The sequence below is a fragment of the Podarcis raffonei genome, chromosome 4, assembly GCF_027172205.1.
Source record: "Podarcis raffonei isolate rPodRaf1 chromosome 4, rPodRaf1.pri, whole genome shotgun sequence".
Taxonomy (NCBI): domain Eukaryota; kingdom Metazoa; phylum Chordata; class Lepidosauria; order Squamata; family Lacertidae; genus Podarcis; species Podarcis raffonei.
This window is the reverse complement of record NC_070605.1, coordinates 26,339,363-26,364,999: the sequence shown is the minus strand read 5'-3', so window position 1 is coordinate 26,364,999 and position 25,637 is coordinate 26,339,363. Positions and strand designations below refer to the sequence as shown.

Sequence of the window (25,637 nt, the reverse complement as noted above, 5' to 3'; positions counted from 1 at the left end):
TCCCATCACCCCACCCAGCATGGCCAATAGGGATGATGGAAGTTGTAGCCCAACAACATCTGGAGGGCCAAAGGTATTCTCCCCCCAACACTCACCCTGTTATATACCATTCCTGGAATATTTAAAAGCATTTAAAAGAAGTAAATCTCAGGAGCAGAACTATGTTAAGTAAATACATCAGTGTGTTAAATTCCCAGCGCATCCCAACAGCACAAATATACCTGTAATTGTGTAAGATATTGAGGCACGGAAGTGCTATATCTTTAGCAAAAGCTGAGAACTGAATTTGTGGAGCAGCAAGGAAGGAACCACTTCTCTGTGGCTTTCTGCTGCACTCAGGTTCCATGCTTTTTCTTATTTTGCTTCCTGTTTCTTAACTTGCAACGTATACCGGCAGTTACATCATTGCAATATTGCAAGGAGGTTAATTAGGTAAAACTCCTATATCTCTTTGTGGTGTAAATATAAAGCAGCTGTTGGTGTTCTGAAGGCCTATGTCAAACCTTCCCAGTGCATCTGTGATACATACTTCAAAATACAATTTAGGCTAAAACTTGCTACGAGTGAATGGAATGGTGTAAAAATAATGCAGAAATGTTGTGGCTCAGCAAGACTGACCAACTTGCTGTAAGTAGCAGTTAGTAAAACTAAGGACTGTGTGTGTGTGTGTGTGTGTGTGTGTTTCACTTTCTCAGGCTACTTCTATTTGCTTAATTTGTTATGTTGTAGTTTTGCATAACTTCATTAATTCTACAAATCACATTCCTTCCCCCAACCATTCTGTGGCCACTTTTGTAGAATCTGAAAGGTAGTATTCAACTCAGCTTTACTCAGAGATGACCCACTGAAATTAATGAACACAAATCAGGTCCATTAATTTCAACGTGTCTTCTGTGAGTAAAACTTAAGTCTAATACCACCCAATGTTTTCCATCGCTTAGACTTCCTGTATTTTGTAATGCTTAGCGTAACTGGTTAGATACTTTTATTCTTTTGGAACAACATGTATCTAAAATGTTATATTGCAGATGTGCGAAGGGAAGAGCCACCTCTAGCACAATAGCTGAATCACATGGTGGCAGGCAAAGAGGAATAAAAACAGTCCATATTTCACCTCTTGCAAACTGCTCCACTCTATGGAAGGATGAAAGAATGTCAGAATAGTTCTAGCTGTTAAGTAATAAAGCTTCAAAATGCACTTCAAATCCTACACAGATTCTGTCACTGGAATAAACGGTAGAGATCTGCATAAGAACATTTATGTGAAGAGAGCCAGTGTGGTGTGGAGCAGTACCTGGGACACCAGGATTACAAGTCCCCACTCAGCCATGAAGCCCAGCAGGCGATCTTGAGTTAAGTCACTGCCTCTTAGCCTAACCTACCCCACAGGGTTGTTGTAAAGATAAATAAGGAGAGAACTATGTACATACGTCACCTTGAGCTCCTTGAGGAAGCAAGGGAAATAAATGTGATAATAAAATGAATTAATAATAATAATACTACTAATAATAATTTATTATTTATACCCCGCCCATCTGGCTGGGCTTCCCCAGCCACTCTAAAATACAGAACACTAAAATACAATAACCTATTAAACATTAAAAGCTTCCCTAAACAAGGCTGCCTTCAGATGCCTTCTAAAAGTCTGGTGGTAGTTCTTCTCTTTGACATCTGGTGGGAGGGCGTTCCACAGGGCGGGTGCCACTAACGAGAAGGCCCTCTGCCTGGTTCCCTGTAACTTGGCTTCTCACAAGGAGGGAACTGCCAGAAGGCCCTCGGCACTGGACCTCAGTGTCCGGGCAGAACGATGGAGGTGGAGACTAAAACTAAAAAATAAAATAAAAACTAAGTATGTAAATATAGTCCCTTGGGCACAGGGGAGGTGCATGCATTAGGCGAGGTGAAGCCATTTGCTTCAGGCTGTGGATCTGACCCCTTCCTCCCAGCTTCATGGGTGCAATGGTGGGAGCAGGAAAGGAGACCTGGGGAGGAGGTTGTCATGAGGGCAGCGGCAGGGCGTTTTGCTTGGGCATAGCACAGTGGTAGAATCATAGAATTATAGAGTTGGAAGATGTCCCAAGGGTCATCTAGTCCAACCCCCTGCCATGCAGGAATCTCAGTTTGCATCCAGTAGGTCCAAATTTCAGTCCCTGGCATCTACAGCCAAGAAGGATAGCAAGTAGCAGGGACAGGAGTGGGCTCTGTACAAGACTTGGCTAGCAAATAGACAGAAATGCACTTAGTGGTTCAACACATTGTAATACGGCTTCACGTTTCCCCCCCAAAAAATGCTTTTCTGTGACCCAGAACCTGCTCTGTACCAAATATTTGGGTTGTAAGTCTTTGCATCTTTAGTGATATTGTTACTTAATTGGCTGGAAGAGAGTTTGCATGTTCTGCCTTGCTTAGAGCTAGTAACGTTTGAATGAAAGCTTGTAAGTCGTGCTCCTGATTCTGAAGCAAAGTACCAAAAGAAGACCTATGTTGGCGCAGGAAAACACAGAAGACTTAAGTTGCAGCCTTTTGAGGCTGTTGGATTATTATGCATTTCTCATACTTGGTGAATGTGTGAAGTCTTGCTTTGAAACGAATAGGAAAACCAAGATAAATGAAAACAACACTGCACATTTTCTTCCATATTGTACCAGGGTCCTTTGAAACCGTCTGTTTGTGTTCTCAATCTGCCATCTAGTGGTGAGATACTTTAAAGCAGAACTTGCCATGCATATTTGACAGGTTTGATTTTCAGTTTGGGGTTTTATCAGCCATCCTTACATATGCGCAACATCATGCTTTGCTTTTGTAATTTGAGACTCCAGTGCAGAATTTTGAAATTCCCCATAACTTGATATGAAGCATCTGGAGTAGCTGCTCAGGTTTTTGTTTTTTTTAACTATCTAAAATCCTACTGAATGGGTCGGATTTATGTAGTTCTCAGAATTACAGTCAAAGATTGGAGAAAGAATTTTAGTTCCTTCCCTCCTTTTGCTGCTTCCCCACTGGCGAAATCTAGATGGAAGAGTCATTAAGAGCCTTATCCTCCACAAATGTGTCTGCTTCCATTTGAAAGCTGTCCAAGTCAGTGGCTATTGCTGCATTGTCTGGAAGCAAATTCCATCATTTGATTGTGTGCTATGTGAAGAAGTACTTCATTTTGTTTGTCCTGAACCCCCACCCCCCACCATACAGCTTCACTGGATGACTCTGGGGTCTGGTATTTAGGGGGCATAATTCATGGTTATCAGTTCAGAGAGTGACAATCCAACTTCATTCTGTTCTCCTTCCATGGGTTGCAGGATTGCAGCTCGCAACATCAGCAGCAAAAAAATCCAGGTACTATTGTGATATGGTAGCAAGAACATAACCTTATTCATGGCCACCATGCTTCTGTTTGTTTATCATCCCACAATTGGGCATTTACGTCTACAAAAAGAGAAGTAAAAATTTACACAGGAAACATTTACCTTTCTAGAATGTACTTTGTAAAAGAATGTGTAACTGGCTAGGACTTTGTCCTAAAAGGTACAATATACATAGTTAAAATAAAATAAATAATAGGATAGGTCTTGAATCTTTCTATTTCATTCTGAGAATCTGAAATACAGTGGTACCTCGGGTTAAGTACTTAATTTGTTCCGGAGGTCCGTACTTAACCTGAAACTGTTCTTAGCCTGAAACACCACTTTAGCTAATGGGGCCTCCTGCTGCTGCCGCGCCACCGGAGCACGATTTCTGTTCTCATCCTGAAGCAAAGTTCTTAACCCGAGGTATTATTTCTGGATTAGCGGCGCCTGTAACCTGAAGCGTATGTAACCTGAAGCATATGTAACCTGAGGTACCACTGTAGTGTATTGGCTTATTTGGGTTTATTATTTCGGTTTCTGAACCACTAGAAAACCCAACAGTTATGTTTTCCAGAAAGTTGCCCCTATGTTACCAGGAGATAGAAAATCTCTGCCCCCTGCCCCAGTTGTCATGCTTATGAACTTATGAAACATGACGTATTTCTATAACTGCTATACTATTCCCGTTACTATTCTGTTACATGATGTGGACAATTGTATCTTTTTTAGACCAATCATACGTTTTGAACAATACGTAGCTGGCATACCTATGTGAGCACTCACCGTAATACTACTGTCACCAACAGTCTAAAAACTAAAAACCATATCCATATAGAAATAAATTCCCTGATTTCAAAAAGGGGAATCATATCCCACAGTACCTGTTCTCAAGATTGCAACCTTAGATTATGTTGGCTGGGGGTAGGGGTGGGGAAACAGCTTTGAATATTTTAGTAAAGGGGGAAAGATTTCAACAGCTATTATCAAATAATTTGCCTGCTACCCAAAAAGCATTTTTTAAAGGCATAATAAGCAACTGTTCTCATAGCAACAACTTGAGATTGGGAGGCAAGGCCACTGCTGCAGTTTAGGTTATGAATCATTCTATCAATTCTTTGTTCTTATCAAACTGAAATGAAACATTAAAGGCATTAATGTAATAACGAAGTTCCAGTCTCAGGAGATTAGAGAAGTATCCAAAGCAAAGGAGGGTGGGAAACCTTCTTCGGGCCATTAATGATAGCATTGTTCTTTTCTCACAAACTGCCTTAGCCAGCTTGGATGTTAAGAACTTTGCATTCCTTGGCACAGCCATCAACCAAGAAACGCCAGCGAAATGGGCATGGGAACTGGAAGGAGCGCAAGCTGAAAAGGGAAGTGGTCAGTGACAAGCTAACCCAGAGAAGTAGGCAATAAAGGGAGATGATGATATGGGAAGTCATAAGAAGAGCAGAGCCCTGAAGCTGGAAAAGACCAGAGGCCCATCTAGTCCAGCACTCTGTTCCCACAGTGGCCAGCCAGATGCCTGTGCGAAGCTGAGCACAACCCCACTCTTCCCCACTTGCAACTGGTATTCCAAAGCATAAAAGTCCTGTTTTGGAAGAGCCTAAAGAGGCCATGTGCAGGTAATTTGGACCTAGCCTGGGACTTAGCCTTGTCTAAGAATGCAGAATATGTTGACACATTGCTGTGCCGTGAAAAACGCTGGTGGATGTGATCCTGGCTTTAAAAAGAAAATCACCTAAAGGACTCTGATGACCACCTAGCCGCAGTCAGATGGAGAAGATGCCAGTTACGTCCTGGTGTATAACCATGAAACACTTTTAATTCAGCTTAATACCAGCAGCAAGAACTTAGCATTTATAGTTTAGAAGCAGAAGTTGGAGCCGAGCGGATTTGGCCACAAAAACTTGTCAAGGTAATGGCTACAAGATGTCAGTTGACAATTTTCCCTAATAAGATGAGTTAAGATTTAAGGGTCCTGGTGGGGTTGAACTGCTGAAGATGATGTCTCTGTAAGGCTTACCATAGAAATAATATCTTGGATGTGATGTATGTCAGGGTAGGCTATACCTGCAAAACATTGTTCTTTTCTTGACCAGCTACAGGCACAGAATTAGCAATGGTATTCTGTTTCATCATAGCAGGTAGTGCGTATCTGGAATTAAGCAAGTGTTCATTGATTTGTTCTTCCTAGTTACTTAGGTGAGTAGAATTTTGGCAGTTATATAACGTCTCAAGCAGGTGGAGCAGGCTGTAGACTCAGCAGGGAGAGTGCTATTTTTTTTTTATTTTTTTTTTGCTACCTGATTCCCATCTCTTTCTATGTGTGTATTAGCTCTACAGCAGGTGGACAATGGGTTGGGGAGATGCATGGATAATTTTGTTCTTTCACTTCAGGTGTGAAAATACCCTAAGCTTGGCACTGGGAAGGTGGGTGGGAGCCAGTTTGCTTTGATCATAGGCTGTGGTTCTATAAAGTTATTTTCAGGTTATGCATAATTACATATACATTCAATCTTAATTTCTTTATTTAAAAAATCCTTTCCAAATATCCTACCTCTTGCTGTTCTTTTTCTCTACTTTTAGACCCTTTCCGCAGGTATTTCCTTTTAAAATGAAGCCCTGCGTAAGTTGCCGATTCTTCTTGCACAATGGAGGAAGTATATTCGAAAGGTTAGGCAATCTAGCATTGAGGAACGTGTTTCATTTTCCAATTTGCTTTTGTGCACACATGAATGGTACACATTAGAACTCTGCATGTACACTGAGTATTCCTTTCTCTCTCTCTTGCGGGTAGGAATTAAAAGGAAAGTAAGTGGTATTTTAAGTTTTCTTGCGCAATTTTTGGTGATAGACTTAAGTGACTTCTGAGAGGTTAGAAAGCCAGCTGTGGGCAGACTGTATCCTGTCACCTCACATCTATTACCTTTCAGTTCTTCAGGACTTTAAAACTTTGAACTCTTTGCAGGATCTTTGGATCATACATGTATGCCTGTAACTCCCTTGTTCAGCACTTGGGACTGGTTGACTCAACACATGTTTGCCTGCAGCATCTGGCAATGGCATTGCCACAGATAGAACTCTCTCAGATCATTCAAAAGGTCCATTTTTAAATCCCTGGTATCTCCATGTAAAAGCATCTCAGGTTGGCAATACCCTGCCTAAGAACCTTAGAATGCTGTTGCCAGGTGGAGTATACTAGTAGTCACTGATAGCTTTATTCTCCATGACAGCCTTTCTCAACCTTGGGACCCCAAGTTGTTGTCGCACTACAAGCCATCATTCCTAGCTAGCAGAGACTACCCCATGGTCAGGGGTGATGGGAGTTGTAGTCCAACAACACATGAGGACCCAAGGTTGAGAAAGGCTTCTCCAAGAACCTGTAGCCTCCAGATGTGTTGGGCTTCCAACTCCCTTTAGCTGTCAACCCAGGGTGTGGCAGCTGTGAAAGGCAAATCCCATACTAGGGATCAATAATCAAAATAATCAAAATCAGAATATGGTAACCCAAATGATCGAGGGGATGGAGCAACTCCCCGATGAGGAAAGGTTGCACCATTTGGAGCTTTTTATTCTAGGGAAAAGGCAAATGAGGGGGTGACATGATAGCATTTTATAAAATTACGAATGACATGGAGAAAATGGATTGGGGGATGGAATTGAATGAAGAAACTGCCTGCCGGAGGAAGTGCTTTTGTGATGGGCCCCTTGAAAGGGGATGTGGAGAAACCCAAAGTGGATTTTTCTGCATATGGGCATGTTCTCTGATTCTACAGTTTGGCTGGCAAAGAAGGTTGAGTGGGTCTTTAATCTCTTATAAAGAGAGATGGTAAAATTCAGGTCTGTGTGAGAGTCATGCTGTATGCCCTGTAAGCCTGCTTCTTTAGCTGTAAATTTGGGAGGAAAGGTGGATAAGCTTTCAGTAGTGACTGAAATGCACTTTGCACATGCTCTCAGACAATTCCTCTCCTATATTGTAGGACTTTGGTGCTGAATGTATCTTATAGGCCTTTTGTCAGGGGAGCCTTAGCACAAACAGAGTCCTAGCCAATGTACACTTTCTCCTTTTGGAAAAAAAAATACATGTGTGCATATGTATCTTGTGATTCCCAGAGAGTGGCATTCAGAGGCATACTACCTCCAACAGTAGAAGTAGAACACAACCATTGTGGCTGGCAGCTGTTGAGAGTGGCTTGCCCGAAACCACCTAGTGAGTTCATGGCAGAGGAAAAATTCAGATGGGGGTTCCCTTATTTCTTAACTCAGTCTTGTAGCCACTAAGTTTAGTGCAGGGATATGGAACCCTTGTCCTGTCCAGATTTGGGCTACAGTTTCTATCAGCGCCAGCCAGCATGGCCAATGGGAGTTGTAGTCCAACAATGTCTGGAGGGCACAGGATTCTATGTCCCTACACTGAGCAATATACAAATGTTTCTAAGTAAAATACAGAAATCAAACAAAGTTGGACTTCTGCACAGCCAACTCAGAACAGGCTGTTCTCTACTTCTGTGGTTTGGGCAGAGTGGGCAGGTCATAATCTCTTCTGATTGTTCACCAGGTTTTATTGCTTAAGACAGGGCAATAATAAATAGCACACAAAAAGAGGACATGTGACGTGTCCTTTCCCTGGTTTTAAGGTACAAGGTCATGGAAATGAACACTTTGCCTGGCTAAGCTACGCTGTGAGTTGTGCTTGTCTTTCCAGCTCATTTGTGAAATTAAATGGGAACGACAGAATAATGACTTTAGTCAACTCTTTGATGTCCCAATGTGTGTGCGGGGCTCTTATGTCTGTGTCCAATGACAAAGTAAGTTGATGGTTTCGTATATGATTTTCCTGCCTGGGTATATAATTGTAAGGGCAAGCCCTTAACTGGTGTGAAGCAATGTGCAACTCTGTTTAAATTCAGTAGGGTTACTCTGATTTTAGACAGCAATATGGATTTATACGACAAAAATATTGAGTCTGAGTAACTTCTTTATGAAATGAATTAAAGATGGTACAAGAATGTCTCCAGTCAGCTTTTCACTATCTTGAATGTTTTAACACTCTGGAATGAAGGACTTACTTCTGAGTAAATGCGCTTGCCTGCAGTTTTGAACATAGTTTTTTGAACATAGTGGGGCTTGCTTCTATGTAAACATGCACAGGCTTAGGCAGCGTATAGCACATGTTTACTCAGAAGTAAGTCCCACTATTCAGTAGGGCTTACTCTTTTGCAAGTGTGCTTAGGATTGCAGCCTTGGTAGTTGTGATTTTAAAAAACATACCTTTAGTTGCTATATGTGCAGCTACTCACTGTCACTGTTTACTGTATTGTTTAGTGCAGAGTGTTTCACTTTGTTTCTGATCTTCTAAATATTTATGCCACTCTTTCCCAACCTGGTGCACCCCAGATGTTTTTGGACTATGCATGTCAGCTTCAGCCAGCATGGCCAGTTGGCAGGGATGATGGAAATTGTAGTTCAAAAAATCTGGAGAGCCTCAGGTTGGGTGAGGCTGATTTATTCCATGAAAATACTGTTGATGGAATATATGGCATAATAAGATGCTATGGAGAGGTGCAGGAAGCTCAGGTGACTGACCAAAATTAATTCTTTTCCAATTACGGTCCATGTAGAATCTTAATTTAAAACTTGAAATGGAACACAGAATGGAAGCTGTGGTTTATATCTGCTAGTTTACCCATTTTTCCAATCCCAACATGTTGCAAGTCAAAAATAAGACAAAGTGAATTAAGCCAGAATTTAATAAATCTTACTGGCATACCAATATCAGGGCTATAAAGTAGGGGCAATGTTGTTGATCACAGAGGTTGTAAGATGTTACACCTTAGAGAAATGGATAGTTCATAAGCTGATAAAGATTTGATGAAATGGCCAAGTTAAGTATCGTACTTTGGGGCTGGGCCAGCCTGTAGGGTCAGGATGTTGCCTGATGTCTTGTACCTGGGTTTTTACTCCATTGCCCAATGTAGTGAAGGTGAGAGCTGTCTTCTCCTGGCTTCCATCCCGCTTCTGCCATATAGAATGCTGCAAGCACTGCTGTCTTGCGAGAGGAGCAGCTTCCTATGATACCAAATATTACAGTTTTGTTTTTAATTGTTATACTTTTAGGATAACATGAAAAATATTTACTTTGCAACTAATACCGAGGGTTGCAGTCCAGGGGATCTGGTGTGGTTAGTACAAAAAGAAAAAAGAGAAAGGCTCCTTAGTATAGTAGCCGTCACAGAATAATTTGTGGATGATCAAGGTATTAATGCTCTGGGAAGGAGAAGTAAATTATCTGCAAAACTGTGAAAGGAGTGGGAGTCTACTTCTCATTTTCTGTAATGGCACCCTTCAAAGCGACAAATGTCAGTGTTAAATAGTAATTGCAAAATAATAGTAACTTCAGACACTGGGATGCATCAATACTTTTACTTCTACCAGTTTACTGGTAGATTCCCTTGTATGTATGCACTTCTTTCTTTTGTCACGATCTGGACAGTAATGTCTCCGCCTTCATTTACATTGGAATTTTATGTGTATGTTTGACCCACTTTCATTGTGGAAACAAACAATGGGAGCTGTATCTGATCTCTCTTTCTCTGAAGGAAATCACCTTCAGACCGTTTAAGATTTAACCTTGTGCTTAGGTTTCATTGCGGGCAGTTTTGCTGCAGTTCTGGACTAGAGGGCAATGTAGCAGCCCTTTGCTTTCTGCTCACAGCATCATAGTCGTGAGTTAACTTCCACCTTGTTGCCTAGTGCAAGCAATGAGAGCATCTGTGGCAACTGCGTCGGTTAGGGAGATGCAGGCAGCTATCCTTTCCCAGGAGACCGAACTCTCTGAATGCACTGTCCAACAGTTGATGCTCCCTTGGCAACAGATCATGGTTTGCCTAGAGTGGGATAAACGATGAGTTGGGGCATAACACAAAGCCAAACAATGGCTTAGCTCACAGCAGCAAAGCAACAGAGGAGGAGCAGAGCAACTGTGACCTGTCTGGGAGCCCCATATTTGTTTATTTCCAATAAACCAAGGTTTGGCTTAGTCCTTTGTGCAAACTGGTGGACTACCGAGCTAGGCGGACCAATGGTCTGAGTTGGTATACAGCAAATTCCTATGTTTCTAGCTGATGAACAATTCTTTGTGTAGGGTTTTAACTTTTCAGTTATTGTTTATGTGGTTCCATTATATGTATGTATACTGTAGGGCATTCTGGGTTGAAGGGCAGCTAATCACTTGAACAAATAAATAGCTCCAAATGTCTGGAGGGCACCAGATTGGGGAAGGCTGTGTTGTACCATGTGAAGGATATAGATTATTACATCTTTTAAGTGCTTTTGGTTTATTTGACCTGTTCACATTTAAAAAAGGTTGTTACTGATGATCACTGGAAGAAGGCCCCATACCAGGATGAAGACAGGACAGACACTCAAAAGGTCACACCCAGAAGATGGGGCTCTGGAAAAAGATCGCGCCCTCGGCCCCTCTCAGATTACGGCCAGTTGGCAATTAGGAGTTTCTCAATACCAGAAGATTCCGTTGCTATGGAGTCTCAGAAAATGGATTGTGTGGATGCTGACACTGAGCCCGGATCGCCTTCTGCTGCGCCGGGAACCTGTATGGTAGCCAGTCAAAGAGCGCGCAAAAGAAGACCCATCTCTGTCATTGGTGGGGCCAATTTCTATGAGAACCAAACAGAAGAAATAACAGACCTCCTCACACAAGTAAGACACAAAATGCACAATCAAAAGATCCTCCTCCTCATTCCTTGCCTGTAACCTTCAAGTTAGAATTAGTGGACAACCTCCTTTTCCTTCCTTCTGCTTATCCCAAATCACCATCATTCTTCTAAAAAGCATGACATCAGACTAATTAATACTTCTCAATGGATGATTGTTCCTTTGTGGTGTACACTAACTTTTCTCCTTTCTGGATGCTGATACTTGAGGCTTAGAAATATTTATATCTCTGTGTATATCTAAGTATGACCTATGTAATCAACAATACAGGTGGTTGTTGCATATAAATTTCAGTATTAACGTGTATTAATTGTGTTTCTTTAGGCCTTTGAAAGTGTTTATTAGTTTAGAAATATTTATGGGCACTAATTCTGGCATTTGCCCAACAACCTTAGGGAAATGTGCAATAGAGTTATTAAGGGGCTCTCTTATAAACCAGAGAGTTAGAGATAGTGCCTTGTATCTAGTACTAGTGACTACAAGGCTTGTGGCACCTTAAAGACTTAACACATTTATTGTGGTATAAACTTTTGTGAACAGAACGATACATAAAAGGATCCTATAACCATGCAGGCATATATCACCCCTGAGAACTAACAATTTACCAATTCATTTATTTTCCTGCTATTCATTCAGAAGAAAAACCAAAGTGACAGACAACACAACAGTAAAATCTAAAAAACAACCCTAAGACTCTGATGTAGCAGACGTCAACATTTACAGACCCAAATCCACATTTACAGACCCAGATCCACCATGCATGTACCCAGGGACCCATTTCTTCATTTTGTTATGGTATATTTGTAGAGCCCACCTTGGATCATGCCAGGACCCAGTAGTGAGTCCTGACCAATCAGCTGAAGATGCATGTATCTGATGAAATGGACTCTACAGAAACATATGCCACAATAAATGTATTGATCTTCAAGGTGCCAAATATCTTAAATACCTTTGTTCTTTTTTCTACAGCAAGCTAACATGACTACCTGTCTCTGGAGTTAGTACTAGGTGACATGTTGCAGAAAGGACCAGTAACATATGTGAAATTTGACTCATTGTTGACTTCTGGTCCAGTTGTGTTCATATACCACTGTGGGCTTAGCTCTGTCCTGATTCAGCTTTTCAAACTCTTTATCACTAACCAACACCTAGGATAGCTTGCAGAAATATGCCAAAAGCTTCGTTCATCCCATGGCACAATCAGAAGTGGACAGGAATTCAGTGTGGGCTAGCTTTTTCATGCACAGGCTGAGATGGTTGTGTAAACTGGGCCTGAGACATGAATTAGCTCTTAGGTTATTTGTCCCCAGATATGGCTGCAACTATATCTCTGCATATCAGCAAAGAATGTTGCACGCTAATCAAAGTGACATTGACCTAGCTAAATTTGAATACTGTAACATTTTTAGAGGTTGCACAGAAGCACAAGTCCCATATCTGCCTCTGTCTTGGAAAAAAGCAACATCTAAATTTGCCCTTTCTTCATGGAAAATGAATAGGTAGTCCATGACTACCACAGTCTAAACGTGTATTTTGATCCATCTTTTAAAGCTAGAAACTTAATACTTCTCTTAAAAGATGGTCTGTAAATAGTTGGGTTTAACAAAGAGCCTGTTTTGCTGTACTGACTTTGGTTCAAGTTATATAAAATATAATTTGTAAATGAATGAAGTTTGAACAGAATTAACTGAAATTTCATTTTCTAACATTCTGGAAACTTTAAAAAGAATGTACCCTATTTTTATTTTTCAAGTGTTCAGACATACAGACATTTCCATTTCCTTTTAGCACAACGCCTCCTGCTGGGAAGCTCTAACAGTGGGAAAAGGAAACATTCATACAAAGATACAGCCTTCTCACTAATTTAAACCACGATAGAGAGCTGTATTGTTTCTTTTGTGAAAATGAATGGGTTTCTAACAGATATCTTATATATGCGTAGAGCTTCAGATGTGCCCTTAGCCTTCAAATATTCTAAAAATAAAAAATTGTCTTGTTCGTCCTTCATGAAAAAAAGTTTTGCTTTGGAAGGGCCTTTGCATGGCATCCAGAAATCTTCACTTTGGCATTTATCAATTCTCTTGTGATGGGTCTTTGGCTTCATACTTTACAATAACTCTCATCACCAGATTGTCATGAAAAGATTACCAGAAATGGAGTCTTCTTACTATGGATGTGACGGGAATGTTGTTTCACTGTTTTTTGTTTTTTTTGTTTAATAAGCTTTCCAGCAAGGCGAGATATTTGCTTTCCTCCCTAATTCAGATTTTCTGCAGTGTATTTAAGGAGGAAATTCTTCACACTTGTGATTTCTCCTCCACATAGGATGCTATCCAGAGGTACTGTTCCTGACAGCATAGTCTATTCTGAGTCTGACTCTGGGCTTATCCACACTTAACTTTCTCTGCTCTTTCCAGGCATGGTCTGTGATTTAAAGCTCTATATCTGAGCACTCCCCCCCCCTCCCCAGTTCTTTTCCTGCAAAAAAGCCCACTCTTTAAAGTTCAATCGGAGCAAACACCAATCCGTGGTAAACCTGAATTGACATTTGCTACGAATCAGCTTTAAAGAGCAGGTTTTTGCAGGTCAAGGTAAAATAAATCAGAGCATTAAAGCATGGACCCTCATGCCTGGAAGAGTGGGGCAAAAGGTAAGTGTGGATAAACCCTCTTATATAGGTATCACCCATATTTTGTTCTCATTGGATAGCATTCAGCATGTCTGCCAGTTATACTGGCACTTTTAAAACTTAATCTTCTTGTAAAATTCTACTTTGCTGAATTTCTGGAGACAAATTCAAAGGTATGGGACCACTCTGAAGGTAGGTATATTCTTATTATTACTGATGCTAAGAAGAGGAATCAATTCTCAAGGCTTGGATTTTGTTCAGCACAAATGTACTAATTACTTAAAGAAGAGTTATCCTAAGTATAAACAAATTCACAACAAGCAATAAATTAGCTTTTTCTTGAAAGTAAGACCTGCTGAAAACTGGTATTAGTTTGTTTTTTTTAATTGAACTGTTGGGTTAGATAAGAGAATTGAAAGAGATTTATATGAATCACTAGATATGATGGATTTAAACAACAATAATAAAACATAGCAATCAAAGAATTGCTTGAGGGAGATTTTTGTTAAGATGATATTTTTATTTAAGAGAAATCAGGAGGAAACACACAAGCTCCAGCAGAGTGTCAGAAAACCCAAAGCAAAGCGCTTGTTGACCTTTATTTTATTTGCTTGGGAATTCGGTGCAGGGAAAGCTCTGTTCTATAAAAATCCTTGTTTTGTGCTAGAGGGTCAATTAAGGTTTCCAGAGAGGCAGCATTTAAGTTTTGATAACTAGTATAGCCTTCTGAGAAGGAATATGTGCTTGAAAAGCTGTGAAAATGTGAAGAAGAGAGTAGCAAATAGAGTTTAGTGTGAAAGTTTTTAATGTAAAGTGTGACTGGGAGCAAACACTTTAGAAAGTGCAATCAAGTAAGGAGGAAAGGCAAAGAACAGTATTTATTTTATTATATCACATTATATAATATAAGAAAATAATCAAAGTGCTTACATTAAACACTTAGAGAATCAGTTGCATGGAATGTGTTACTTAAAAGTGCATCTATAAACCTAATCAGTGCTTTTTAATATAGGGAGAAAGATAGACGGGCCCATAATAACAACCCAGAGACCTTTTTCCTTCCAACTTTGCTAAACCTCTATAGGCAGCTTGTTCAAGTTTCACCATCACCTGCAGGTGGTCACCAGGGAAAGAGCTTTTTCAGTTGTAATGCCTTAGCTCTGAGTGCTAGTTAACTGAGTCAGCCAGCCATTCTGTCCTCTGTAATACGCCATTGCATTCATTCACACACACCCCTGGTTTTTTGTTCTTCCCAACAACTAGTTAGTATTCTATGCCTCCTGAGCATGCTCAGCACACCCCCTTAGGGTTTATTTCCCCTAAAATGGGTTGTTGTTTTTTGCTGGGGGGAGAGAAGGCATTGCTTCCGCAAACCTCGTGGTTTCCCCAAAGCCTGCTGAGACAGATTATGATGATGATATTAATTTTATTTTTACCCCAACCATCTGACTGCCCCAGCCACTGCTTTGCGTAAGCAACAACACTCACCTCCAAACATCAGAAATAGATGGAATGATGGACGTTTACAATTACATGGAACCCTAATGTTGATTTACTGCAGTAGAGTGCTGAGAACACTTTTCTTTTGCCTATGTAAATTATTTCATTTCTAAACAGTGTTTTCTGCACAGCTTGGTTGGACTTCCAGGTAGATTTCTTTGGTAACAAGCTTTCTTTGTTTTCCTTTTTTTTTTTTAGCCAGTTGCACGCCCTCCGGTACCAGCACATCAGGTTCCTCCTTATAAAGCTGTCTCAGCCAGATTCCGCCCCTTTACCTTTTCTCAAAGTACACCCATCGGTCTGGATAGAGTTGGATGTAAGCGGCAAATGAGAGCATCCAATGGTGAGTTTCACAGAAGGCCAATGGAAAATAAACTTACAAGTTATTCAATGGTTGCTCTACTCAGTGGTGGCACCCAGATTGCTGAACTCTCTCCCAAAGAAGGCCTGCCCAGCCCCATCTACTCTGGCAGATTAGCCTTCCATTTGGATTTATGTTTGCTTTATATCACCTGATTTATGGTTCTTAAAATTTGGGTCATCTGTATCCTGTACAGTTATTCTTTTATTCTTTTTCATAGTGTATGGCATGGGTAGGCAAACTAAGGCCCGAGGGCCAGATCCGGCCCAATCACCTTCTAAATCCAGCCCACAGACAGTCCGGGAATCAGCGTGTTTTTACATGAGTAGAATGTGTCCTTTTATTTTAAATGCATCTCTGGGTTATTTGTGGGGCCTGCCTGGTGTTTTTACATGAGTAGAATGTGTGCTTTTATTTAAAATGCATCTCTGGGTTATTTGTGGGGCATAGGAATTTGTTCATTTTTCCCCTTCAAAATATAGTCCAACCCCCCCCCCCCAAGGTCTGAGGGACAGTGGACCTGTTGAAAAAGTTTTCTGATCCCTGGTTTATGGTGTTGGTTTCGGTGTATTTCGGTTAAAAAATTACAGACATACCTCAGAGATACTTCAGGTTCAGTTCCAGACCACCGCAGTAAAGCAAATATCACAATAAAGCAAGTTTAACTTCTCCCACAGAGTTGTTATGAAGGTTAAAAATGAGAAAACCATTACAGCAGTTGTTACACTGAAATTCTTCATTTCCCCCCATGCAAAACCCTAATATCATCACTGTGAGGCTTATAATGGGGTTAGCCACTTCCCACAGAAAAAGACCATTGTTGTTTTCACACACAGATTTAAAACCCACCATTGCCCAACAGTGAGGATGAGGTGTGTTATGTCTTGGATGTCAGGTCTTGTTCCTTAAGGACTTGAATAAAGTCATGCTTTTGTTTGGCAACTTGATCTGGAGTCTTGTGCATGGCTTAAATCCCACCAATGCAATGAAATTTAAGAGGCCCAGCTGTGTGCAGAATTATACCTTGGTTTTCAGATGTTTGAATGGGATGGTCCCTTGATGTATCAGTCTGTGAATGAAGCAGGCATATGCTTTTTGTTCTCCAGCTGTGTTTATCAAGCAAGCCAGCCCTTTCTTGGGATAAGGTTGACTTTTCTAACCTAGTACAGTGGTACCTCAGTTGTCGAATGCAATCTGTTCTGGAAGACTGACTTCCGAAACATTTGACAACTGATGCGCAAAGGGAGGCCTGCAAAGTCAATGGAGAAAATTGGGGGGGAAACGCAGCGGTAGCTGTTCGACTTCCGACGCATGTTCAAAAAACAGAAGCATTTACTTCTGGGTTTTTGGCATTCGAAAACCGGCATGTTCAGCTTCCGAGAATACCAGATTCTGAGGACGCAAGCAACTTGAAGAGGGCTGTTTCCTCTGTTCCCTGCTTCCTAGAGGCATTTGACTGGCCACTGTTGGGATCAGGATACTGGGTGAATTCTCACTCTGGTCCAGCAGGGCTCTTTCTATGTGCTCATGTCTGCTGATACAGAAGGACAGATGGTGGTATCTTCATGACTGGGCAGCCACTTTTGAATGACAGAGAAATGCAGATTCTTATCAGCAAGAAGGGTAGAGACTTTCATTTTAATGCCTGGCTTCTTGTTTTCCATTACAGCCAGCAGCTTTCAGGAAGCCACATGACTTCTGTGGCTGTTTGGTGCTGTTTGTGTGCAGCAGGGGCCTCCAGGGTCTGGGTCTTTTGAGCTGGTCAATAGTGTAAGGATGTGGGGGCTGGAAATGTCTCAGCTAAATGACCGACATAACTGAGCTGCATTGTCTCTGAAAAAGAAACAAGACCAGAGTTTTGCCAGTCATAGAAATGCGTCAGGCTGGTGTTGAATGCGCCTTAGGGATGAGTGGAACGCTCTTTCAGTACCAGATATTACTGTATATACTCTAATATAAGCCAACTTTTTCAACATATTTTTTATGCTGAAAAAGCCTGCCTTGGCTTATAGTTGAGTGAGGCAGGTGGCTGCGGAGAGTCGAGCGGCGAGAAAGGAGCCCTTTCTCGCTGCTTGTCCCTCTGCCGCTACCCGCATCTCGCAAGGGCAGACACAGGAGCCGCGGCTGGGAGGCGCGCTGCATTGCACTGTGCCTCTCCCAACCAGGCTCCTATGCCTGCTCTTGCGAGTGGCAGAGGCGGCGGCAGAGGGATGAGCAGCCCAAAAGGAGCCCTTTCGGGCTGCTCCTTCCTCCGCTTTTGCCCCTGTCGGCGGTGGCGGAGGAGGAGCGAGCAGTCTGAAAGCAGCCCTTTTGGGGTGCTTGTTCTTCCCCCTCCGCTGCTGCCACCACCAGGTTTGTGGTGTGGTGAACCAGCTTATACTCGAGTCAATAAGTTTTCCCAATTTTTTGTCCTAAAATTATGTGCCTCGGCTTATATTTGGGTCGGCTTATACTCGAGTATATACGGTATTTATTTTTTAATAGGCAATCCCAAATGCAGAAAGATAAAAAGGGCAAGCCACACATATTAGGAATATAGGAAGCTGCCTTATACTGAGTCAGACCATTGGTCCATCTAGCTCAGTATTGTCTGCACTGACTGGCAGCAGCTCTCCAGAATTTCAAACAGGAGTCTCTCCCAGCCCCCTGGAGATTGGACCTGAGACCTTCTGCATGCAAAGCAGATGCTCTACTACTGATCTAGGACTCTTCTTCTTTTAAAATGCTTTTTATTGGATTTTAATATATAGTCACAAACATCCAATTCTTTTAAACACATTACAGAGATTATGTGCTCAGACATAACTTACTTATTCATATCTGTGCCTATAACAAAAACAAACTAAGAAAATAGTACGGTGATAGTTGGAGAAAGTAGCAACAAATGCACCATCATCTATAAATCATACAATTGACCATTACATAAACAGAGAATTTATATGTGTATCAGTGCACTATTATAAAACCGTCAGCTTTAACTAAGTTCCCTTATTGCGTTAGGGAAGGGATCAGCAAGACTATATACAAGTCTTATTGTATTAACGAAATCCATTTATATGCAGGAGGTGGGGTTTGACCATGTTCTGTCTTGTTTACATGCATAATAAAGTTAAGCCACACTGAGATGAACTTGTTCTTTTTACTCTGACCTCAAGAAACCCATAATATATACATTAATTTCTCTAAAAAGGCTGTTTCTTAAAATCTTATTGTACCAATATATGATATCTGCACCAGCAAGGTCCCTCCAGAAACAGGTGATGATAATAATAATAATAAGCCACTCTGGGCGGCTCCCAACAGAATTATTATTATTAATAATAAAAGCAAGAGATCAAACATTAAAAACTTCCCTAAACAGGGCTGCCTTCAGATGTCTTCTAAAAGTTCATGTCAGCATCCTCAAACATGCTCAGAAGGGCATGTTGGGGGGAGGGTACATCATGGTTGCCCGTAATTGCATTGATTTCTTGGAAAACAGGACGAACTATGGCTCTTCTTCATTCTGAGGTTTTTATGCCGGATGGGCACAGTACAAGCACTGGAAAGATGCAAGATACCCTGCATGTTGCACTGGTTTTGCTATTCTCCATGCTGAGGAACAGCTCTTTACAGAAATGTGCCACATTCTGATGCATTGAGGTCTGCTTGACTCAGCTGTGTGAAAGCTGACATTTCAGCTCTGGGGGTGGTATAGAGTCCTATCTCTCTCCCCACCACTCCATCTCTTGTATGCCACAGAACAGCTACGCTGTAGCTAAGGTGTAAGTCAACAGGATGCAGAAATAGTTCCTGTGCTTGCTGGTGTATGCAGATGTAACATTTTCGAAGTGGCTGAGGTGGTTTTGTTACAGCCCTACTTGTCCACAGCATATGCACGTTTCCCACCTGCCCTGCTGTAGTCTGTGCTTAAATTGGTTTTGTAGGCTTTTGGCACCCCTCAAGCTGGAACTGAGAAAACCTCAGCTCCTCCTTTCAGAAAAACCAGCAAGGCTCATTTAGCAGTTCAGTTCTTGCGGTTGCTTCTTGGAGCCATACAACTCTCTTTACCCCACCCTTCTCCCTACAGCAGTTATGTAACTGATTTTAGGGGGAAGTTTTATAATAAGAGGAATGATGAACGTTCTCTGAAGTAAGCCAAGGTGGAAAGAGGCCTACTACTTGGAGTGCCTTGCCTTCGGAGTCTTTCCCTAAGGGTGCTTGCCTGGTGCTTACTTAAATGATTTTGGTGCAAACACTTTCCGCCCAACATTTTAAACTCCCTTGATGCTGTTATTCAGCTCTTGAATTTTTCTTAGCTCCAACTATATCATATGCTTCTGTGTTAGCTGCTACTTTATATGCTCCCATTCTGTGCTGTTTAATTGTTCTTTTTCTGACATTTCCATGTCTATTTTAGTGTGGCTTATTAGGCGCCTTCATTGTACTGTTTTGGACAACTACTAAAAGTTTGAGCTAGCATATTCAGACATGTCATTAAGTATATTTAACTGTTGATTTTTCTCTGTGTGTGTGTGTGTGTGAATGAATGACTGCTCTTTTAAATATATGTTTTTATCACTATCTTTAATGAATATTTTATACTATTTTATCTAAACAGCATAGGGGTTTTTTAAAAAAGTGGTATATAAATCTTGTTAAATAAAGAAAAATAAAATGACATGTCTACACTATTATCAGAGAATCTGTCTATAATCTGGGTAGGTGGAAGAGACCTTTGCTGGTACAAAAGCTGCCTCCCAATTGGTGTATCTCTCTTTTGTGGGGTAGCTATGCTTGCAGCATCTGGTCTTAGCTCGTGTTGGATTATAGCTCTAGCTCCTGGGCCTGGCTCTGACTAGACCTACCTGGAGACTAACCAGGAGACCTACTCAGGAGGTGCCTTCTCCCTGGTACATTTCTAGCTGCTGTACTTAGACCGCGATATAAAGAAGTAACCTCGAATATTGAGGAGCAGGAGAGTAAGTAGAAAATTGTTGAGAACAAAGCTCAGAGGAAAGGCCCTAAAAAACTGGAGAGGGTTTGGCCTGTGGGGTCAGCTGATAGTATTCAGGCCGGCTGGCACTGCAGATTTGATGATGAAGAAGAAGAGTTTGGATTTGATATCCCGCCTTTCACTCCCTTTAAGGAGTCTCAAAGCGGCTAACATTCTCCTTTCCCTTCCTCCCCCACAACAAACACTCTGTGAGGTGAGTGGGGCTGAGAGACTTCAGAGAAGTGTGACTGGCCCAAGGTCACCCAGCAGCTGCATGTGGAGGAGCGGAGACGCGAACCCGGTTCCCCAGATTAAGAGACTACTGCTCTTAACCACTACACCACACTGACACCCTTGACCCACAGCACTCAGCTTGTCAGGCATCCCAAGGAAGCAAGAGGAAAGGGAGCCTGGTTCTTGAAGGCCAGTCTTGAGAGAGAGCATGCAAACAGAGTAAGCACAGTGCCATATAACCACCTACAGGGAGTACCTGCAAATTTAGCATTTGCCATTTACATTCTGACATAATGTTCTGGCTGCACGATTTGCACCAAGTGATGCATTTTATTTATTTTTACATGTAGTGGGGGGGGGGGGAGAAGACTCCAACAATTTGCAAAGGAACCTTGGAGTTAAAAAAACAAATGAAACAGCAGGAGGGATATATTTGAATGCACAGCAGAAGCCTAATTGAGAATAACAAGAATAAATCTGCACTATAGGCATTTAAGTCCTGAGCTGGCTGTGCATGCAGTATGTGCATGAGAGCTGTGTGTCCGCTGGGGCAGGTGTTTCTTTTTTATAACTTCCTCCCTAAGGGTACGCCATGATGCCAACAAACTCACAGCTACACTGAACAGGGAGTGAGCTGTCAGTTTCCAAGTAGCTCTCTGTCCTGAACTGCAGAAACAGAAGCTCAAAGCGATGAATAAGCTGTTTCTGCATTTCCAGTCGATTGCAGCCTCTCCCTGGTCCTCCGTGATTTTTTTTTTTAAAGGACTAAGCCTTACATATTAAAAACCAAGCTGTGCATTGTGTATGGTTTTTTTTTTTTTTTTTTTTTGGATGGCAGGATGGTAGCCAGAGGGGAAATGGCCCGGTTTTGGAGCCTGGAAAGCCTTCAGATAGGTATGTTTGAGTAGGAGATAAGCTCCATTTATTTTCTATGGCATTTTATGTTTTAAACTGTTATAATCATGGGGCTTGACTTGGTTTTAAAATAATGCTTATACTAGCAAGACTAGCAGTTGGACCAGCACAGGAAGAATAAGATTAAGTACTACATCGACTTTTGGATTTTTGACATTCCATTAGAGAGATAAGAATTGCTCATTCATGTCTGCATTGCTTACTCCAGGCAGTAAACAATAGAGAAATGGCTACAAAGAACAAGAGATGAAAAACTAGCTATGCAGAATCCAAGCTTACATATTGCAAAGGAAGACTCAACTCCCCGGTGGTTGTTTTAAATAGGTGCTTCCTTTTAAAATATCTGCATATAAGTATTCACAATTTACTGTGGCTTTAAAAAAATTAAGAGTGGGGGATGAAGCTTTCCAAATGCAGCCTTAGGCTGTGTGTTCTTTACAGATATTTATGAGAGTGGTTTTGTAAAAACATTGTAAAAATTGCATTGTAAAAATGTGCATTCTTGTATAAGTTGTTCAACCTTCATTTATGTTTGCAGTACTGTATTTTGGGAATATTTCCTAAAAGGGAAATTTAGCAATACTGTTATGATATAGTTGGAGATTTAGATAGTGCATTTTAAATAAAGTTTGAAATTAAGAAATAGTGTTGATCAGAATAGACAGACTTGCCTTCATAAGCAATGAGGTCTAGAAGGTAAATCAGCTCACTGTTTAATCTGAAAAATTAGGTCTCCCTTAAAAAAAAAAAGGCAAAGCCTTGAAAAAGTTTGAATTTGTCAAGTTCTAAAACCAGGATGTGGATAATATGGGTGCATAGAACACCCTTTTTTCTAATGCTGTGTCATCATGAGAACCTAGTGGCCAACTTTTTGGCATACCCATATAACTGCCACTCTAACATAGTCAGTACTAAGCTCTTCTTTGGTTTGGTGTGGTTTTGCCTCTACACCAGACTTTGCCAGCCTCCAGATGTTGTGGACTACAACTCCCATTAGCCCCAGAACAGCCAGTGGTCAGGGACAGTGGAAGTTGTAGTCCAAGCATATGGAGGACACTGCTTGGTAAAGGCTGTTCTTAGACTATTGAGTCTGAGAGCCAGTAACCATATAGTTATAGCAAGGCAGGTAATACAGGCCTGGCTCTCAGGCCCTCTGCTTCTGGCCTTAGCTTTCCTTGAAGTCCAGCTACCTGTGCTTCTTGTGGTAAATGATCTAGCAAGTCAGATTGTACTCAGTCATTACACAATTGTCTGCTAGGATTTGCATAATTGCATGCTAGTAGAAGGCAAGAACTCTTCTTATTGGGATTACCAAAATCCTATATACAGTGGTACCTCGGGTTACAAACACTTTGGGTTACGTATTTTCAGGTTGCAGACCGCGGGAAACCCGGAAGTACCGGAAAGGGTTACCTCCGGGTTTCGCCGCTTGCGCATGCTCAGAAGCACTATATCACACTTTGTGCATGCGCAGAAGCACCAAATCACATCACACGCGTGCGCAGACATGGTGCTGCAGGTTACGAACGCTGCGGGTTGTGGACGTGCCTCCATCACGGATTACGTCTGCAACCCGAGATTCCACTGTAGTATGATAATGTGATTTAAAAAGTCACATTCCTCCATCCCTTGAGGAAAAGAGTAAGAGTTCTCTAAGCTACTTGCAGTCACCCATATCCATATCTCTGCTTGGTGCGTCTATGTATTTCTACAGTTTGGTTAACCACCACCCTTTCCCAGCTGGAAGCCTTTACAGTGCTTACACCTCTGTACAGCTCTGTTGGTCCTGCAAAAGCAAGTGTGGTGTAGTGGTTAGAGTGTTAAACTAGGACCTGGGAGGACAGGGTTTAATTCCCCATTTAGCCACGGAGCTCAGCGTTGACCTTGGGCAGTTATAAGTCTCTCAGCCTAACCTACATCACAGTGTTGTTGTGAGGAAAAAATAGGGACGGGGAGAACCAAGTTATCACCACCTTAAGCTCCTTGGAGGAGGTGGGATATAAATATAATAATAAATGAAAATAAACAAGTTCTACCTTCTCTACCACAGCACTATGGCAATGGTCTGGTTCGAAGCATATTATCTTCCCGACTTCCTGCATGGGCAGGTGTCTGTCACTAATTACCCTGGAAGGGTGTTAGTTTTGAGGTTTCATTAGTGTTGGCTTCTTCATATAATGCCATGGCTGCTTTTGATAATGGATTGTTTTAGCTGTAGTTGGCTTTTAGGTGGAATACATATATATTTCATTGTTTTTCTTGAATGGTTTTCATGGATAACAAAGGTAAATATAACAACTTTGTTTTCAGAGTCCTATCTACAGGTCAATTACATTTGATGTCAGACACTGCGTTTGATAAAACATAGGCTATAATGGTTTTCACCCATTCTAAATGTTCCATGCTGTGTTGGGTAGAAAAGTCATCCACAAAAGCTTTAAATACACAAATTAAACAGAGACCCACTTCTGTTTAGGAGGGAAAAAATTGTGGGTTTTTTAATTTGTCAGTCTGCATGATATAAAGGGATCCAGCCCAGTTGCCATTTCTGAGTGGTACAAAAATGACGTGATAGACAGAGCAGGTAAAATTCTGGACTGTTCCACACTTTAGGTAGGGGCAATTCCACCAGCTTGTCCTACATAGTAACGTAGAACACATTATCCAAGTGTAGGTAGGTAAAATAGCACCATCCACACACAAAGAGAGAGGTATTAGCAGGCTTCCCAAGGTTTGCAGAAGTACAAAAATATTTAGGTTGGTGGGGGAGAACATGACCCTAAGTCAGGGGGAAGGGGGCTTCAGAAACAGCACAATGAGGACTAAGTATGCCCAGTAGCCATGGGATTTTGACCAGCTGTTTGGAGAGAGGACTGGAAAATGGACAGGGAAGTGGAATGGAATGGAGTATCATGACAGAAGGCATGGCTTGCTGGAACACTAAACAAGGAGCACTCCAGACTTTCAACTGCAAGCCTCATTGGCTCTGTATAATACGTGGATTTTCTCTTTCCGTATGTTCAGATTTTTCTCTGCTCTAACATTTCCCTTCAGACAGATACTTTATGGTTTATTCAAGTGGATGTGAGAAGTTGTAAATCAGGTTCCATGTCTTTTTATTAGTATTAATGTTTTTAATTTAAAAAGTCACAGAGATGGGCTTTGACTGTACATAATTTATCAATATTTCACTGTCCCTGCCAGGTGCTACTGATGGAGGTACTGAATCTTCTGCCTTAGTGGATGATAATGGTAGCGAGGAGGATTACAGCTATGAGGACCTCTGCCAAGCCAGCCCTAGGTACTTGCAGCCCGGAGGGGAGCAGCTAGCCATTAATGAGGTAAATGAGGCGATGACTTTGGTGCACGATTTTCCCCCGAAGGTCCACTGTTTTGAGTTTCTTGGACAAAGAATCAGATCTGTGGGCCCATAATCAGCTCCTCTTCTTTTTGGAGAACTTCCAAATTACAAACTGTTTATCTTTCACCATTTTGACCATCTCCATGGATAATACCTAGAAGCTTCAGAAGAGTGGCTTGATATCTCTGTTGCTGCAGGTGCTTCTTGCATCTACACATAGTTACTTAAAACATTTGTCTTTGGCCATCCCTACAGAAACGTTGCCCTTCACAAAACATTTCTGTTTCAGCTGATAAGCGATGGGAGCATGGTCTATGCAGAGGCACTCTGGGATCACGTGACCATGGATGACCAGGAATTGGCCTTCAAAGCCGGGGACGTCATCCAAGTCCTTGAGGCTTCCAACAAGGATTGGTGGTGGGGCAGAAATGAGGAGAAGGAAGCCTGGTTTCCGGCAAGCTTCGTCAGGGTGAGTGAAGCGAGAACTCAAGTTATTTTATTTTCCTTCCGGAAACTACTGAACCACCTCTTTACGCAATATTGTGGTCTTGGGCGGCTGATGCATTGCTCAAGTTTACTAG

General features: G+C 41.6%; 1 protein-coding gene across 14 annotated transcripts in view; it reads left to right on the top strand.

Moving 5' to 3' along the window:
• The window catches only part of SPATA13 (spermatogenesis associated 13), a 162,415-nt gene that overhangs the window by 118,104 nt on the left and 18,674 nt on the right, over positions 1 to 25,637 (top strand). For 10 of the 14 annotated variants that reach the window (XM_053385877.1, XM_053385873.1, XM_053385872.1 and 7 more), the window contains 4 exons: positions 10,713 to 11,066; positions 15,409 to 15,553; positions 24,900 to 25,036; positions 25,346 to 25,525. In XM_053385877.1, coding sequence (XP_053241852.1) covers positions 10,713 to 11,066; positions 15,409 to 15,553; positions 24,900 to 25,036; positions 25,346 to 25,525 — 816 coding nt within the window. Of the gene's footprint in view, positions 1 to 10,712; positions 11,067 to 15,408; positions 15,554 to 21,575; positions 21,675 to 24,899; positions 25,037 to 25,345; positions 25,526 to 25,637 lie in introns of those variants that run through there. The other 4 variants (XM_053385879.1, XM_053385885.1, XM_053385884.1 and 1 more) reach the window with 2 other exon arrangements.